This window comes from Ceratina calcarata, unplaced genomic scaffold (genome assembly GCF_001652005.2).
Source record: "Ceratina calcarata isolate Rehan_Ccalc_2016 unplaced genomic scaffold, ASM165200v1 scaffold25, whole genome shotgun sequence".
Taxonomy (NCBI): domain Eukaryota; kingdom Metazoa; phylum Arthropoda; class Insecta; order Hymenoptera; family Apidae; genus Ceratina; species Ceratina calcarata.
Genome location: NW_017147017.1, coordinates 1986674 through 2005046, shown reverse-complemented (window position 1 = coordinate 2005046; position 18373 = coordinate 1986674). Strand labels below are relative to the sequence as shown.

Sequence of the window (18373 nt, the reverse complement as noted above, 5' to 3'; positions counted from 1 at the left end):
AAATATAACGCAGAATCAGGTACCGTGATTTTTCTCTTTGCCGACTAGCAATTTTCCGACTAACGTTCATCCCAGTCGTTGCGTGGCGAAAGAAGAAACACGTTACCATACCCTGCGCTTCGGTTCGTTTGCCTTCATTGTTTCATTTCCCACGTAGATACAGTGCTTACTTACATAGCCGGGGGTTATATCTGTGGGATGAGGATTCTCAGGGATGAGGACAAGTTTCTCACGGTAATCAGCCTCAGCCGAGGAAACCGACGACAATTTCACTGCGAGCCCTCGGCATACAAAACAACATCGTTAAATCGGAGCCATCGCGAAGCAACAGCCATGGTTGCGTCGTCGTCGCGGTCAATTTTCTATGATATTTTGTCTTGCAAACAACGTGATCGCGTATTCGAAGCTGGATCGCAGCCTTGTGGATCGGACGCGTTTTTTTTTTGTTAAATCGATCAAACAACTCGGAAGGGTAAAAATAATTTATACGCGTGGCAGAAGTGTACCATCTGGAACGCGCTCCGCGACCATTTCTCTACTCTCGTTTTCGATTCTGGCTATAGCAAGTACTCGATTGCATTAGTTTCAAGATCGGAAAGAGTGAAACGTTGAATAATTCATAACCGGCTTCCTAAAATTTTGTTTCCAAAACAATGTAAACTGAAGGGTAGCAATGCTCTGTGATGCAACTGTGATCCGAGATGCGGGCTCCACTCCCAGCTTTCGTCTACGTTTACGATAACGAATAAATCAGCCCCAAGTACGAAGTTACGTGGTGAGTACGTACTTGTTTGCAATGTGCACTACGTGAAGAAGCCTCCTCTATCTATGCATTCAAGAATCAACTTTCTCTTAATTTTCATAAAATACTTCATTTTTCCCGAAAATCATGAATTTACAAAAACAACTATCTACCGGAAATGGTACGTGACAGAGTAATTCTGTTTCTGAATTTACTTTTAGCACGAGAAACTTTATAAGACAAGTAATGGATCTTGCCAAAAAATAAAAAAAGTTTATTTAGTTGGACTGTGTAGGTGACTGCGTAGCTACGATCTGGTGGACACGATCGTCGAGGATAAGAGGCTTACCTCCAATATTCGGAATTAGATTCATCGACTATCTAGTGACTATGCGAAGAGATTCGTCGCACGAGGCAAGCCAGATCGAGGCCGAAACAATTAAGTTCTCGTGTGTGGAAACGAGCGTAAAGGGTCGGTTAACGAAACAAAATCGAATTGTAACGAGCGACATTTGTAGCTACATGCGCAGCCGGATCGCTTCAATTCGCAACCCTTTCCTTGCCGCTGGATTCGTGCCGTTAAATAGAAAAGTATTTCTGGGCTAGATCAGACGTCGCGTTACTCATCGCATTGGCAACGCCCCGATGACGTTAGACACGTAATTAATTACGGGTTTCATTTATATCGGATGGCCATAACAGATAAGTAAGGTACCTATCTACGTATCTACCTACGACCAGTCGAGTTCTCGATGAAAATTAATAACCTACATTGAATAAGTTTCGTAATTGTACGCGTCCATCTACGAGATGGTTGTTTAATCTCGAAGATCGTTATCGGGCAATTGAAAATGAAAGGGAAGAGGAAGGGTCGTACCTTCGACGTCTTAATTCGGTTTAGCCTGCTTACAGAATTTCGCATCGCGCGGAATGAGGTGTCTGCGCGGAAAGAACAAGAATTGAAACGAGTCGAGAAGGAAGCCAGTTTGAAACGGTGGATCGTTAATTAAGGAATATGTAATTAAAAACAAGCAAACTCCCCCCTGTCTCTTTCTTTCTTTCTCTGTGTGCTTTTCTCCCTTCTCCACAGCGGGGCAACGATAAATTAATAAACCGTATTACCGTTGCTCTCGCTGTCCCGCTGACACACCCTGCCAGGGGCAAGTTCGTTTCGCGATAATAAGTTTGTGATTAAAGCTCGACCACGAGACCCTTCCCGGATGTATCTCGCCGCTCGTCGGCAGGCGACGAAGAAAATAAAGGACATTGGAAAGGCGAGGAACCAAGAATCGATGTAAAGTAAACGATTCTGCCGATCGTTCACGATTCAAGACTCGTATCCACGTATCAATTTGTATTTCGTAGATCGAACACGCGAGTTAAAATACTAAGTAGGTAGATGCCCGAGAAACGGATGAGTTATTTCGTGGATCGCACACGTACGCAGGCGTGGCGTACGTACTTACACACATGGGTGCAACGAAGCGAAGTGCATGCGTGCGCGCCACTCAAAATCCGGATTAGGCGGATCACCCAGCGGGTGCCTAAGCATCGATATAATCGTTGGAAGAATCGTTTCTAGTACCTCGTGGAAATACCTATCTAATACGTATTTACATCCGAATCGCGTTTTCCATTAAACGGCATGGGCTATAGTTGTTAGACGCGGAAGCCTGTTTGCGTATAGCTGGGTAGAATTAAAATAGCACTCCATCGCTAATGAATCGCCATAACCATGATTACGGTCCAATTATGGATTATTTCAAATTACTCACCCTCGAAAAGAGCGATTGCCGGTTGTGTTTCGAGACCCATTGGGCCCCATTTGTATTTCGCTGTCCCAACGATTACACGGGCACTGCCACACTTTACTAGTACTTTATTCACATTGTTAATGTTACTATATAAAATTTATTTTTGCTAGTTTTTTATCTGTTTCTTCTGTTATCTTCCCATTAAATTTATTTTGTTCCTATATTTATGTGTTTTATGTATCCGTTTAATAAAGTATTATTATAAATCGAGCACTGCCAGTATCAAGTACTTGATAAAACTTGGCAAATCGACGTTACGAAATTGTATTCGACTTTAACCTGATCTACTTGTAGCGTTTGTTAAGAAAGGAGGTTGCCTCTCGCGATGATATCTACGTTATCTCGCGAAACTCGTTAAAGAACGGCTCGGTGAGAGGAACAGCGTCGCGACCGGGATGACTATAAATTCAAAGTGAAACGTGTAGTACATAATCGTGTTTGTTTTAATTAGAACCGCGTTCGCAGCGTGCGGCCGCGTTCATTTAAGACCGAAAGTTTCGCGGGCCCCCTTCGTTTCCTACCGAGGCAGCCGACAGGAAACTGCTTGGAAGCCGGGCCTCGGGCCTCGACTCCCGTTAATTTCACGCGAGGCATTAGGTAGTACGTTAATAAACCGTTATTTATCGGTGCGCTTCCTTAAGAACATTTGCTATTTCTCCCAGTTCCGAGTTCCGAGCTCTGACGCAGGTCAAATGCCGCGCCTAGGTATTTGCTTGTTCCACAACGCGTAAAACGATTATTTCTTCGGTAAAAATAAGAACGAGCCGACCATCAACAACTTAGATGATTCCAGATTTCCAGCTCGCTGCGTCGACTATGTGTTTGTTGGCTGCGATCGCGTAGGGAAGTGAGTAGTAACTGTACTGTTCCGTCGTGTCACGTGGATTTCACGCGGATAAATTTCAAATCGAGGCAAATCCTATCTCGCGCATCGTTCGTTCAGGGTTACCGGTCCATTATCCCAATGAACTCCGCTCCAGGCATCCGTTCGCGAGGATTAAAGAACCCTTCGTGTCACTGGACCGGTAATAGTTGGGTTGTATCGCGTAGAGTCGCGATTCGACTCGACTCAGTCGTCGGCGTTGGCGTTGGCGTCGGTTACGAGGGCAAAACGGTGTTTAAGGATTACGATGATACTGTTTTTGTGAAGAAATCGTACGCCGTACAAATCTGCTTTACGACGACCTTTCCTTCAGTTAGATGGGGGTAGGTACAAGACATGGGATGCTACTACTCGAATGTGGCACGACGTGATCTTAATACGCTTTCGAATTTATTTGAATCGAGATCTGCTCGAAACACTGAGGACATGAGATCTCGAAACAATGAAACTGGGGGATAGAAAGAATTGTACGAGTGATACTCGACGGACGAATCGATCGTCACTTTGTTGGCTGATTAAGAAAACCTGTATTTCTTTTATTCATTTTCCTTCGTGAAGACGCAAGTAAATAGTTGCAAGCATTAGTGGTAGGGCTAAGGGTTGAAACTGTTTATAATACAAATACGAATATGAAATTCTTTAGTTAGGACGAGGAAGAGTGTTTTGGCAATAGCAATACCACCATAGATATAACTATTTAGAAATTCAATTGAGTTCAGTAATTCCTTATTTATCGTACGATTCACGATTTCTGATATTCTTTAATTATCTTTACAGAAGGATGTTTTGGAAATATTTAGAAAGGATTAAAGCGTAGAGACCGACATCTAGAAAGTTTCAAGTAAAACGTTCGAAGGTTACCCATCGAGTCGATTCTGAATGGGCCAGGCGAGATCTTTTACCTCGGATCCTCACTAATTTTATTAATTCGTTTTCGCTTTTCAATTCCAACTCTCGAATCTAAAGTTTAAAGAACAAGAGTTACAGTTTCCTCATATTCTAGCAACAGGAAACGTCGACTCCGATACGTGTAGGTATTGTCAATGACCTACACGTTTGTGGGAAACACCCTCGTTTACTACGTAGGGTAAACGGTTGATATCAAAACGATGGTACTGCGGATGGAATGAACTATGTATATTCCAAAGGGAATGAGTAGATGACCAATCCTAGGGGGTGGGTACTTAAAGTCAGTGGTCATATGGTCATTCCGTTTGGAATGACCCAAAAAATCTTGTCCGATTATCGATAAATGCGGGAGTAAACGAATATGCAAATCAGGAGCCGAGCCTTCTAAGAATCGGCCAATCATTTTGCACAGACGTCACTTTGCCCAAACCGTCGATCGCCGAGAGGGTATAAATACAGAGCCCCGACGCTCCTCGAGTCACTCGATCGGCATTAAGGCCGGTCGAGACACCCCTTTTCCCATCCTATCCCAGTATGCGTGTGCGGTATGAGTATGAGTATGAGTGTGTGGGTACCGGTACTAGTGTGCAGTATGCCTTCCTAAATTCCACCCTATAACGGAGCGAATTTAACTTCATCCCTCTCTCTCGTTTCAGTCAATCCATTTTGCTCGCGTTTTAGTATACCCGCGCCGCGAATAGTAGTTTACCAGTCAGACTTTGCTCGAGTACCAGAGGGAGAAAAGAGTTGTGGTCCTGTATCTCGGGTGGCCTGTCTCGTCAGTCGCTGGGGTGTTCCTGTTCCATTCCCAGGTGCAGTGCGTAAGCTCCGTGAGACGGATTGGTCGTGGTCAGGCCATTCCTGCGCTGAGGCATCGTCATTCGGGTGCAGTATCCTGCTCGGCTCGAACTCTGGTGCCCAAGTGAAGTCTGACATTTTGTTCTCACCTTAGTTTCCATTTAGAGTCAATAGTTAGTCCATAGTTAGAGTCAATAGTTAGAGTCTTGTTCGCAATCGTNATATATCATTAACTTAATGTATGCGCTAATAAATATTGCGATAAGGAAAATATCTGATTTACTTTGGATTAACAAATAAATGGATGAAACGAATCTTGGCATTTTTATTTTAAAATCCTTGCCCAAATGATCAATCCTAGGTACGGCTACTTAAAATCAGTGTCCGAACTGAATTCACGAGTTAGACTTGGATACGCTAACAAATGAAGAACTACAATTTCCAATGACTTCCGATTTTTCAATAATTTAATCTAAGTATGCATAGATGCTGATAAATGTTTAGACTTTGTTCCAGACTTTGTAAATAATGTAATGGACATCGAAAAAATAATAGACATTTTAGAAAATTACACAATAATACACATTTTAGAAAACGCCTCTTATGCGTGACATCACATGTTCACAAGAACAGAGGCTTTATTATACTTTAGGTGGCGTTGATGAAAACTGCGATCCTCGATTCATGTAACTAATAAAAAAAAATCATTACTCAACCGAAAGAAAAGTGATCGTAATTGAAAATCGAAGATGGAGTATTAAAGCAGTAACACTGTCAATACATAATTTTTATTTGTCAACACGAATTTTCCATAAATATATTATCTATATATCGATTCATCATAGATCTTACATAGTTTTTACTTGGATATAATAATTTTCTCTTACAACGAGTACATTCGTTTCTGTTTAGCTTTCTTTTTCTTTAAATAGAATTCTTTGTACCGATTCAAGTTCCACGAGCTCACAGCGCACACGGATTTTCTTTACGTGTCTACCGCTACCACTCTCGCTGACTAACAATAAGAACCTTAAGAAACTTATTTTCGCAGATTACAATCCGCTTTCGCAATTTGCTAAACGCCAACGAAGCACATCGATCTCGCGCGTGCAAACGCGCAGATCGCATTCTCGTACTTCGAGGATGACGATCGATTCGTTCCATCTGCAAAAATACATTTTCCCCGATCGCTTATAGCGATTTAAATACGTTTACATATCATCTTTGAAACCAGAAACTTATTGCGATAAGACAACCGTAAAGAAAACGTAAAAATTCAATCATTAAATCTAAATATCGGTTCTCTTTGTATAATATAACTCCTAACGAATACAACTTTTGGGTGGACTTGAAATTTACCTGAAAAGAGATATCTTTTTGTGTGAAATAAGAAGAGAGAACGTACTAATATTATTGTCGAGTCGTAGTAGCACGCGTTCGGTCCTGTTATAAATTCTTGCGATAACCATTGCTCGACATTTCTTACAATTAGATATATGTATGTATATTTTTATTTTGCACACCAGTGACGGTGACGACTCTCGGCCAGCGAGAGCTCGTCTTTCGCGTCACGTGCAATTTCATCTTTGTAGTTCGCAGCCTACCTATGTATTTACTACCATATACGTGTATGTATGCGTGTGCGTGTGTACCTAAGTACGTATGTACCTCTATAAATAGGTTATCTATTATCTATCTACAGCCGTGCAGGAACGAAAGGGATGAAATGTAAGAGGATCGTCGATGATAGAATCATACTTTAGATTTCGTTAACAAGTTACACGTGACTTGAAAAGTTCGGCATTTCCCCTTGCATAGATAGATAGACAATCTATACACGTTAAAGCGTAGACGATGATAAATCGTAAGAACTATTCCTTACCTGGGCACAGCCGGTCCGATAACGATTTGTTCGTGTAAAAGAATCATCGATGCTTCCTTTATAAAGCAATCAAGAAATTTTCTCTGCCACTGTACCACTTGTGTAAACGAATAAGCAATAAACGAGTGTTCGCACGATTCATGACTTTCAAGAAAATTTCACATACACTATGAATAATATCTTCAAAAAAATGTACGCGACACATTGTTAAAAGGTGCACGGCCATGCTGGTTAATCGAAATCTATGATTTATCGATGATGTTCAATCGATGATGATCGACGAATGAGATGCATCTCTATGACAGCGATGTATATCGATATATATGTATTATCGAATACATTGTGGATAGTACGACGAAGACCACGACCGCGACAGCACGACGAATATAACAATTGTTGATCACAATGGGAAGCGTGTTTACTAATTATCGCAAGTCATCCGTGTCCCTCGCCTGCCGCGCCGCGCCGAAGTCGCCAAACTTCTCGCTGCAAGACGCATTTCGAAACGTGAACGTAAGGGTGACGCACAGTGCGAGACGCGAGAAGATGCACGGACGTACGTATGTATAAGTACAAGTACAATAGTATAATGTACCCCCCGCGACGATGATGATTTCTGCCGGCACCGATTAGTGGCGCCAAGGCATCTTTATGGCAGTTTATGGTAGTAGTTGTTGACAAGATGGCAGACGACTATAAATCACGATCGATCGTCCTAGAACTACAAGTAAGTGAAGGTTTTGATAGTTGATCGTGTTTCGATTTCGATGCGTGACTCGTAGCGTGAATATCCGTGAAACGTGTAAACCGATTTTCCTGTGCTTGCTTGTTGTGTATATCAAGTTTTCTACGATGCCAGACTCAGATGACCACGAGTGCAACCGAGGTAAGTAAATAAATATGTATGCGTGTTCTATCATCGATTGTCAACCGTTATCGTGCTAAACGCCACGCGCCGTACGCGTGAAGATTTCATGTCTATCTACGCAGGGGTACAAAATGTTGACTTTTCGCATCACGCGTCTAATTAACGAATTCTATAACTCGTCCCTTTCGTTCGAGTTCACCAGTAGATAGATTGTAACACTCTGTGTATACGCGAGTGGACTGCGTCATATCCTATATTTTGTAATTTTGTTATTCGGCATGTACTTAGTTCATTGTCAGTTGCTCCAAACATGGTTTTAATTTTAATCGCGACGCAGCGATTTTATGTACGCTGTACATCTACACGAGGACCTAGGAGCTAGGAAGTGGGTAGACAGTCATTTTTTACGATGAAAGGCAGTGCAAGCATCGAATCTATTCGCATAAGTAGCTTGGCCTTCTGGCAAATGAATGCCTGTCAAAAGTTGATGATCAAGCGGAAAGTAGATGTTTCTCGACGAGACGAATCGATCTTCGCTCCTTAACGCGCGATCTTTTGTAAATCAGTCGTAAGTGAAAGCTTGGAGAAACTCTTTAAGCTTTTTAATTGACTGTCAGTTGGGTCGTTTGATTACGCACGAATCACGCCGATACTCCGTAGGGCGTAGGAATTCGAGAATCGAACGAACGAAGCTTACACGCTATGCCTACGTAGAAAATGGTTGAACAATAAGGATTTCCGAGAAAACTAGGTACGTTCGGGATTCGTTAAGAGGAATCTTTTTGCCGAGGTCGTAAATTACGTTAATTTGAATTTCGCGTCCTCTACCGAGACTAGCGTCTATCGGTGTCGAAGCAGGTGCGAATGCAATGCATAAAACGAATGATCAAGCGATTCGAGCGATCAATAGCAATGACTGTCTCCGTTCCTTGTTAACGGTGACGATTAGTTAACAGTTATAGCTTAACGATAGGACACTGGTCTAGTTCTACGTGTTTATGTACGTATGTATATACTAATCACAGCGACACAGAACCTGTAAAACGTTTATCTACGCGTTATCTTCCAGCCAACGTGATTCATCGCCTCTACGCATCCGTAAATCCGCTCGTTACAAATACACGTGCGCATTTATTATGCGTAATACGCGTACGTGTACAACATACACAAACATCGTTCGCCATTCAATCGAGTCGAAAGAGACGGCTGCTCGGTTGACTGAGTACACTTACTTCGTTACTTATCGGTTATGCCACATCCCTTTCTTTGTAATAATATCTATATAGGTACGTATATAATATATGTTTGCATACACGTAGACACGTTGTATGTAATATCGACCATTGATTGTACGATTAGGATTTGTGCCGGGCACAACAAGCTATCACATTTAAACGTCCCCGCGTTTTATTTGTTTCCATTCATTTCGGTCTTTTTTTCTCAAATTCACTAAGAAAGCGCTAAGAACAAACAACTACTTGCATCCGTTCTATCATCTAACCGCTTTCGTCTTTCGTCGGTTTTGCATCGCATTCTATGCATAACGTTGTTAATAGAGGCTCAGCTGTTTTCTATTTTCGCGGCATACTCGAGTAACTCGGTCCCGATCGAATAAAACGCGGGGAGAGACGCGTGACGCGTAAATGAGTTCGTTTAGCGCGCGATTAATCAGACGTGCGTTAACACGTATCTAATTGATATTTTTTTTGTTTCTTGCTACGGTTTACGTGGAACCACGAGAATGCCGTTACTTCGTTAAGAGAGTCTGGCGGATAATTTTTCGACGGCTGCCCTTGCGATCTTCCTCTCGAGGAACAGAGATATAATTCGATATTTCGATGAAGCACATACGTGAATCGTTCGCTTAGACGCAGCAGCAGCGTTTAGGTATAGGCATACAATAATCTTATCGTCGATACTTTCCCCTCCTTTTTAATTTTACTTAAGCTTATCAAAGTATTCCGACCTGCGTCGGTGTCCTCTTGCTAATCGACATTGACTTTACAGGAGTAGTTAGTTACGTAGTTTCGCCATACAGATAGATCTATATTCGATAAACGGTTCCGACAACGACGAGTCTTTTTCCTCTTTAACCAAAGGAGAGTACCTTCTCGTATCCTTACGATCGGGAATACAAATACACAGGCATTTTGTGCGCAACAATTTCCGTCGATCTTCGAATAAAAAATGGATCGCGAATACCCGCTCTCCGTGAGTTGTACCGAGAAGATCGATGTTCCTGTACATACAAGCGTATGTACATACATGTGTATACACGCGTTCTGTCAGAATTTAAAGGCCTTTGAGAGATCGATCGAGTCGTACTTAGGACGATAAACCAAGGAGAATACAAAGAAATTATGTAGATACGCATCTACGCGACTATGTACTCCTAAATTGACTACGTTTTAATTATTGACCTGTGGACGTTCGTCGAGTAAAAAACTTGTAAAATCACCCGGTGAAACAAAGACCCTTGCGATCGAATTCTTCTACACTAAATCTAAACGCATCTCTGCGTTTTCTCTCGTACGTCTATCTAGTTCATCCAGCGTACCAGTGATGAACGTACGCCCCACTGTCCACGTCGATAAAAAAAATATATACAAATTCACCGTGGAAAACGTTTCCCACGAAAAGAAATGGAATATCTTTTTGTTTCTCTTCTTTGGCACAAACCGTCACCAACTAAAAACCGATTCATAAACAGGTGTTCGTAACGAGATAGATAGATAGGTGGTAGGTACTCGTTACGTGTCGCTAGTACACTCTATACATACATATGTATGCCTATACATTTATCGTAATAATTGCATATAATCTCAGATATCGCGTCGTTTCGGGTACGACTGTACATACATAGTACATAGTAGATTACGATACAGGAACGACTGCGAGAAAATAAGAAATCGTAACAAAAAAACGTGAGCCGTCTCCTTATCGAATAAAATTGAAAAAAGGAGCGTTTCGCATTTAGAAAAATATTCTAATCCTGATCGGAAAAACGTTTTATACGTACACGAAAATATGCGCGTACGCGACGTTCTTGATTGTCCGATTTGATTTTCGACATCGGTCCTTAAACGGATCGAACCCTTAATCGGTTCGTTCGAAAAAGGACACGAGCTTCCAACGGTGGTAAAACGGCAGATAAAAGGATTTTTAAATTATGACGATACAGAAGCAAGGAACGGTAGCGATCGCGGTCGGAACGCGCGACGCGAGATACGCGTATGTATTTACGTATTAGATTAGATGCCTACAACGATCACATGCATTTCGGCTGGTTCATCGCCTACATCATTGTACGGAACATTACCTAGTCTAACGCTTACCAACTATAATTTATTGTCCGTTTTGGAACATTTCCTAATACGTATTATTTATTGTCTGCTCACACAGTATTGTCGGTTATTATTAATTCTATATTATCCTTGGCTTACGACTACCTGTTGTCTGGATACTAAGGAAGACTTTTTGTCCTTTACTAACGCGTCTCGGGGCCTCGGGATGAGAAGCGAGCATTTCCTTCGAAAAATAATCAATCGTTCGGCTTATCGAAAAGCTAGGATAAGCGCGTCAGACTTATGTACCTGCCGTCGACGATGCTAGGTAATTCTGGAAACGATTTCAGTTCGGAATGGGAAAAGGGAAGAGACGCGTCTTTCTTACTTTTTTCTTCTTCGCGAAACCGTGTTCTTCACGAGATTCTACGATATAAAAATGTTTACGTAAAAAACAAGCTTCGTACAGGGAGAGTAAAAAACGCGCGCGCGCGTATGTGTGTGTATGCGCACGCGTGTGCATGCGTGTGTGTCTGTCTGTCTGCTTGTTTATATATGTGTGTGTGTGTGTATGTGTTAGGGAAAAGGAAAGATCGAAACAAGGAATGAGCTCGATTACTGTCCGGACCAACAATACCGCTATTCTTATCGAAAAAGTTTTTATAGAAAAAGTCTAGATTAATTAATAAGGCTCCTAGTTTTCTTCTCTCGTAAACGATATATGTAGGTATGTACGTGTAAGTACGTACGTACGTACGTACGTACGTATCGCGTACAGAGTATAGTCCATTTCAAAAACTATGCTTCTTTCTCTTCTCGTCTGGGTGCGGATCAAAAAAGTGCTGGTGCAGAATATTGTCCCTAGAATTCAGTCAACGCGCGTCTAATTTAGCTATTTAACGTTTCACGATAAACTAACCAGTTGCGCTAACACGTTGCTATACAAGCGGCACCGGTTTATATCCGGTGCACGATTAGGTACCTATCGGTATACGTGTATATCGCGTCTCTCTCATGCCTCGAATACTTTTATCGCGGATATAATTGTATTCGGGGTACGAACACAGACGACTAATGCGTCGATAGATACAGTCGAAACGGATATTAAGTTAACACACTCCATATTGAAATAATTTTTTTAATATCAACCAAACGATATATACTTCTATGGGATGCAAAATTTTGTTTACTATGCAAAATGTAAAAAAATTCGTTCATGTTTATTGGTTGAAACCACGGAAGAAGATATAATCGCTGCCTGTCTTAATTTTTTTTATTGGGACCTCTAATAAAATTTGGGAACATCCGCTTGTAGATTTGAGTAAGTATTAGAAATTAGTTTATTAGAGATGCTAATAAAAAAAGTTAAAAGCGCGATATTCACATCATTCTCCCAGATTTCGATCAATAAAAATTAACATATTTTACATGTTGGGTTGGCAAGAAAGTAATTTCGGTTTTACAAATACATAGCATTATAAAAACCGAAATTACTTTATTGGCACTCCAATATTTCATAGTAAACTAAGTCTCCTTGCATCCCATCGACAAGTCTGTTGTTTGGTCCGATATTAAATAAGTTATTCGATTTTGAAACGCTTCAACTTAATACTCGTTTCGACTGTACATATCTATAGCTAAATATCCGTTGGTGGCTGTAGATCGAACACGACGGTTCGATCTCAGCTTCGGTCGTAAATATCTACTTATTCTACCACTTTTCCCATGGACCTACTTACAAACTCCACGTTCCACGTATACATAATAATATTTATGTAGTTCACGCGTATAAATTAGACTAAATAATGCTAAACACTTAACATAGGTATGTGCATGAACCTGTTATAACGATCTATATGCTCTCGTTAACAAACATCGGTACGTAAAGAGTGTCGGTACTGCTTCGCTCTACACTGTATACGTACTTACTATATGCGTATAATAATCTGTGACTGACTTATCGTAGACAAAAACGTTTTATTATAAATGCACAGATGCGTCTGATGCACCTTGTGCATAACGTTTCTTCTCCGTGAAACGGGTGTGCGTTTGTAAAATACGTACAAAAGTATCTACATATAATGTTATTGTCCAAGGTAGAACGAATCCAATATTTCATACTCTGACCCGACGGCATGTATCTTCCTCTTTGCATATTATGAAAAGTTATGTATACTTCGTCTTCTTCTTCTTCTTCTTTATTGTCATAATTCTCGATCATATTTGATAATCGTCTGTATGTACGTTATTATGTATCGATGAACAGGAAACGCACACCCATCGATCAAACGTTTAGAATTGGATACCTATGTGTTTACCACTTTGTGGTTCGCGTGAGGTGGTATTTCTACGAAAAACCAGTGATTGCGAGGGCGATAGAAAACTGGATCTTTTTCATCGCATTCAATGCGATATTCTGAGCCTGTTGCTTCCCTGTTATTCTTACGGTACATTCGGCTATACAGGCGACGTCGATGGGAGTTCTGCTTGACGCGCAAACTCTTCCAGCGAAAACGGTCGTTAAATTTATCGAAAACGACGATCGAGCTTTCGCCGTTCGTAATATGTTTCCATTTATTTCACTTTTGCTTTCGCGTTCTTATCCATTTATGAGAAGGAGAAAGCGATAGGTAATTTCCGATAAACCGAGAACGAGGAACTGGAGGACGAGGTCTATAACCGATTCTGCAACGAAACTCGTATCGAGTCGATCGTTGGATGCGAATCGGTTTGTCTTTATGCGCGGTAATGCGCTGAGTGGAATCTTCGCGTGCGAACGAGCGAACGTAACGTTATATTACTATTTGTATACATGAATGTATGTAGATTGTAGACTGTAGACGTGGACTAATCTAATCGGAGCAATACCACAGTTAAGTGCGCACATATTTGGTCGGCAAACTATAGATAGTTCGTTCGTTCGTTCGTTCGCTTGTTCAGTTTACGCACGTTTCTCGATGGACGAGTTTTTTCGACGGACACGACGCGTTTAGGCGTCCTTTCTCGTAGATTTCGAGATTGATCCGGTTAACCCATACTTACGTCGGAATATTTATCCATCTCGCGTCGAATCCAGGGCACGTATTTCGGCACGTAAGCGTAAACTCCGGGCAGTTTTGGATGAGCGCATTTTATGCCCCAACTTACTATACCGCCGACGATCCATTTCTCTTTATCTGCTGCGTCCTGGCACAGCAGAGGACCTCCGGAATCACCCTGTCGTTCGATCGGACACCACATCATGTATATTGCACCGTGATCGCGATCATTTGGGAGATCGACAGCGTAGCCAATGCGAACGCGGGACAAGTATGTTACAATGTATTAACGACTCAAAGGATTCCGGACTGACTATGCACGCATACATAAAAAAATGTGACATATTTTCTTTATTATTTAATTTCCATGCGTCGCAACTAGTTGGACCTACGTATTTTCTATATGTGCGTGCGAACCAAGTCGATCGGAAATCCCTTGGGTTATTTGTACTTATAATTTACCTGACACGCGTCTTTTCCTCCGTCCGGATATCCAGCGCATATCATACCGTCGGTGACGTTCAGTTTGCTCGAGTGCTCCAGCCAAAGACTGCATATCTCTCTCTTCAGAACAGGAACTTGAACTTCGTTCACGGCTGGCTCGTATTCTGAAGCTACAGAAAATATCGGGTCATTTATGCCATTTATAATTGCTGCGCTACGTGCGCGCTTTTAAATACGTACTGTCGATGTCGTTCTTCTTGCCCCAACCGATCACGGTGCAAAGCGTCCCAGGTATGAGATGGGTATGGGGCGAAGGCAGACAAACGGGCCGTAGATGTTCGTGAAACTCGACTCGTCTCTCGAGCTGAAAATATAATCGATAATAGATTAAATTTATCCCGAAGGGTTGGTCGATCGCGTGTGAAATAAATATGTACCTGAAAAAGAGCGACGTCGTTGTCGTGATCGCTTCCCAGATTGTAGCTCGGATGAGGTATCACTCTTCTCACCTTCAGCTTCTGACCGAGGAAAGTGTGCGAGTGTCTTCTAGTGATTCCCAGTTGTATCGTCCATCCCGTAACGTCGGTGTGACTGAGGATCGAATTCGCGTATCAAGCACTGTACGTGTACGAGTTTGCAAGTTTATATGAGAGCGGCAGCGATGAGACTTACTTCCCGACGCAATGGGACGCTGTCAGAACCCATTGATCCGCGATCAAAACACCGGCACAATAGAAAATCTGTTCGGGACCTCCCAGAACAGCCGCGAGGAACGGCCAATCCCCGGGAGCCGACTCCACGCCGCCCACGATTCTCGTTTGCACCTTCGAATTCCCGTACAGCGTTTTCCTTCGTCCACAGGCTGGCGGCACATTGCGTCGCGTAGGAAAAAAGCAAAGTTGAGAAATCAGTTCGACCACGCGAGGGATTGGCGCGTAAACGCCCGGCGTCGTGAAGCGTCGCTTACCGTATTTCGTGCATGTTAATTCAGCGGTCGGATATTGTTCTTGATCGGTGATGCATTCCTGAAAATCTTTTAGAAGATTCGTCCGCCGTCGATTCATAAACTCTGCTCCTCGAGTGACGTTCGCGTCTCGTGGCTCTAATCTTGATGAAACTGCCGTCCTGAAACGAGAAAGGACGGCACTTGGTGGCAAGAACGAGGAACGCGCATTAGGGATAGCGAGACTCGAAGCATCTCTTACGTGTATCCCAGCATGGAACAGATATCGTTTGGAGTATTCGAGTCCCAGTAAGCTACGCAGGCCGGCATGAATTTGCCCATCTCCGCATGATAAACTTCTAGTCTTCCCTCGCCCACGTCTCCGTTCCTCTGGCTCAGTCTCACTGTCGAAATTAGAATCGAAATCGAAATAGAAATAAAAATCGGAATGAGCGAATGCATTCGTCGAAGTGAAAATTGCGAGTGCGAGGCAGTTGCTTCTCTTTCTCTTTTTCTGTATTAAATAATAGTTAAAAGCGATATTAAATTCTGACGGACTTACGACAATATCTCTCGTCCTGGCCCCATGGACAGTTCATCACTCCGTCACAGATGTCATTCGCCGACATGCATCGCCTCTCCCCGCAATGCAATACCGATTCGACGTTCGTGTTCTTCGCCAGGATCGGCTTTTTTATTATTTTAGACGCGAGGCTGATGGAAGAGGAGGAGGAAGAGGCGGTGCAATTGCCACAGCCTTTTTCGTCGGTTCGATCCTTGCAATCCACGTGGCCGTCGCAACGCCAGTCCACCGGAATGCATATATTCTCGTCGCATTGGAATCCACTGGTGCATACTGTCCCCAACGAATAACCGACGTTATCATTCTTTTTTACGCATCGCATACCGATTCATTCCCCTTCGTTTCTTTTTTTTTTCTCTTTCATCACTTTCGTTTAGTTTCGATATCCTCTTTTTTTCATTCTGAGTTTCCGATAGTTGCTAACGAAAACGAACAAAGTGCTTCGACCCAGTTTTCCTCCAATTTAGAATAATCTCATAATTCCTGTCGAATTAAGATTTCTTCTCGAGTCGACCCGGGAACGTAACATAACGTAACGTAAGGTAACGTAAGGGTCAACGGGATCGAATTAGTGTTCAAGCTCGATCGAGGAAACTCGGTAGGTATTATCGTTTAACGGAGACAAAGCTAAGAATCTCGGAAGGAAGAAGAAACAATTAAAGGGAACGATTAAGGAAACAGAATTACAAGATTGGATTCGATCGAAAGTTTGTTAGACTTGCGAACCTTAGAGAAAACGGAGAACGGGTAGGAACGGCGGATAGAAAAGAGTGCTTGATAATCGTTAAGGACCGATGAACAGGCTGACTAAATACTCCGAACGCGATTAAACTGCGCCATGATCGAAAGTCGAGAACCCTTGAAATATCGTTAAATAACAACAGAAGAAAGTAGTAAAGAATTAACTCGACTAAGCACGTAGGTATATCCTAGCCATCGCATCCAAGCGACCCGCCGCACGTCGCTCGGCTGTCCTTACGAGATTATTTTAATCCTACGATTATCCACCTCTTTATCAAATGCCCGGACTTTATCCTGCGAGCTTATCTCCGACACCACGATAGAAAATGATGAATGGCCCACGATCGACGAACGGACTTAGAACTTGAATCGCTACCGTAATTATTACGTTGGTCGAATGCTTCTCTCGCGATTGTTTTATCTCACAATCAGTACGCGATATATTTGTTGCTTTAACTACTTACCAGGTTTTTCCGCTCTTCGAGCTGCCTCTTGCACCTCCCGATGACCCACGCATTCGTCCGGGTTTGCATTCTCGGGGAACTGATCACACTCCAGGTAGTCCAGTAAATTTAAACCGAACACGCCCAGAAAAAATCCGCAACGTCTCTTCGTTTCTAATTGCACGATACACGATAATAGTATTATAATCAACGTAGCCGGTATAACCAACGTATAAACCGACGACGTCGGTGCCGGGATAAATGTAGTTATCTACGATTTACCGTTCCACAGTTTTAAAACGTAAGATGGAAGATTTTCTTTGGAAACATCGTCCGCGTTCCTTTTTAAAGAAAACGGAGAGATTACTTACGGGAGCAGAGGCTACGACAGGGTCGCACGTCGTGTCCCTGGGAACCGCACTTCGGTACAAAAACGGTACAGAGAAACAGGGCAGCCAATTCGTAGCATCTGACGTTGATCACGGACCCGTAAAGCTCGAGCTCTTGTTGAGCGTCGTGCTGCCCGTAATTGCCGATGTAATTCGGGAAAACGGTGAAATTGTACGGAATCTGGGAGAATCAGGACGAAATCCACGTAAATGCTTTATTCCCTTTCGATTACCTACGGATAAGTGTATGCAGAACGTTCGATACGATCCCGGATCTCGTACTTCCTGAGCAAAAGGCACTTTCCGATCGATTTGCGGTTAATGGCTTCATTATCCAGCCACTGTTAATTACAAATCATTGTTTCAATTTTGAAGGTTGTATGAGCCGTAAGATCTCTGTCAAAAGTTTAATACATGTAATAAAAAGCTGTGTCCAATATTGGAAGCAATAAACTTTTAGAAGAAATGATATTTACAGAGAAGTAAGGTTTATAAAATTGTTCGACTTGTTTTTCTCAGTCATAAGGAATTTTTAACGCATAATTTCTAATATTCTAATACACAATTTTGGCATTCTTTTATTGGACTGTACGTGTATTGGCTATACAGTCA

General features: G+C 42.3%; 1 protein-coding gene across 1 annotated transcript in view; it reads right to left on the bottom strand.

Moving 5' to 3' along the window:
- Positions 1-5918: 5918 nt before the first annotated feature.
- The window catches only part of LOC108622984 (atrial natriuretic peptide-converting enzyme), a 24632-nt gene continuing 12177 nt past the window's right edge, over positions 5919-18373 (bottom strand). Inside the window, exons 10-19 of the mRNA XM_018021206.2 lie at positions 17744-17942; positions 17394-17546; positions 16168-16461; positions 15868-16009; positions 15630-15787; positions 15335-15524; positions 15100-15253; positions 14903-15026; positions 14681-14832; positions 5919-14396 (exon numbers count right to left, since the gene is read on the bottom strand). Of these exons, the coding sequence (XP_017876695.1) occupies positions 14208-14396; positions 14681-14832; positions 14903-15026; positions 15100-15253; positions 15335-15524; positions 15630-15787; positions 15868-16009; positions 16168-16461; positions 17394-17546; positions 17744-17942 (1755 nt within the window). The 3' untranslated portion in view covers positions 5919-14207. The remainder of the gene's footprint in view (positions 14397-14680; positions 14833-14902; positions 15027-15099; positions 15254-15334; positions 15525-15629; positions 15788-15867; positions 16010-16167; positions 16462-17393; positions 17547-17743; positions 17943-18373) is intronic.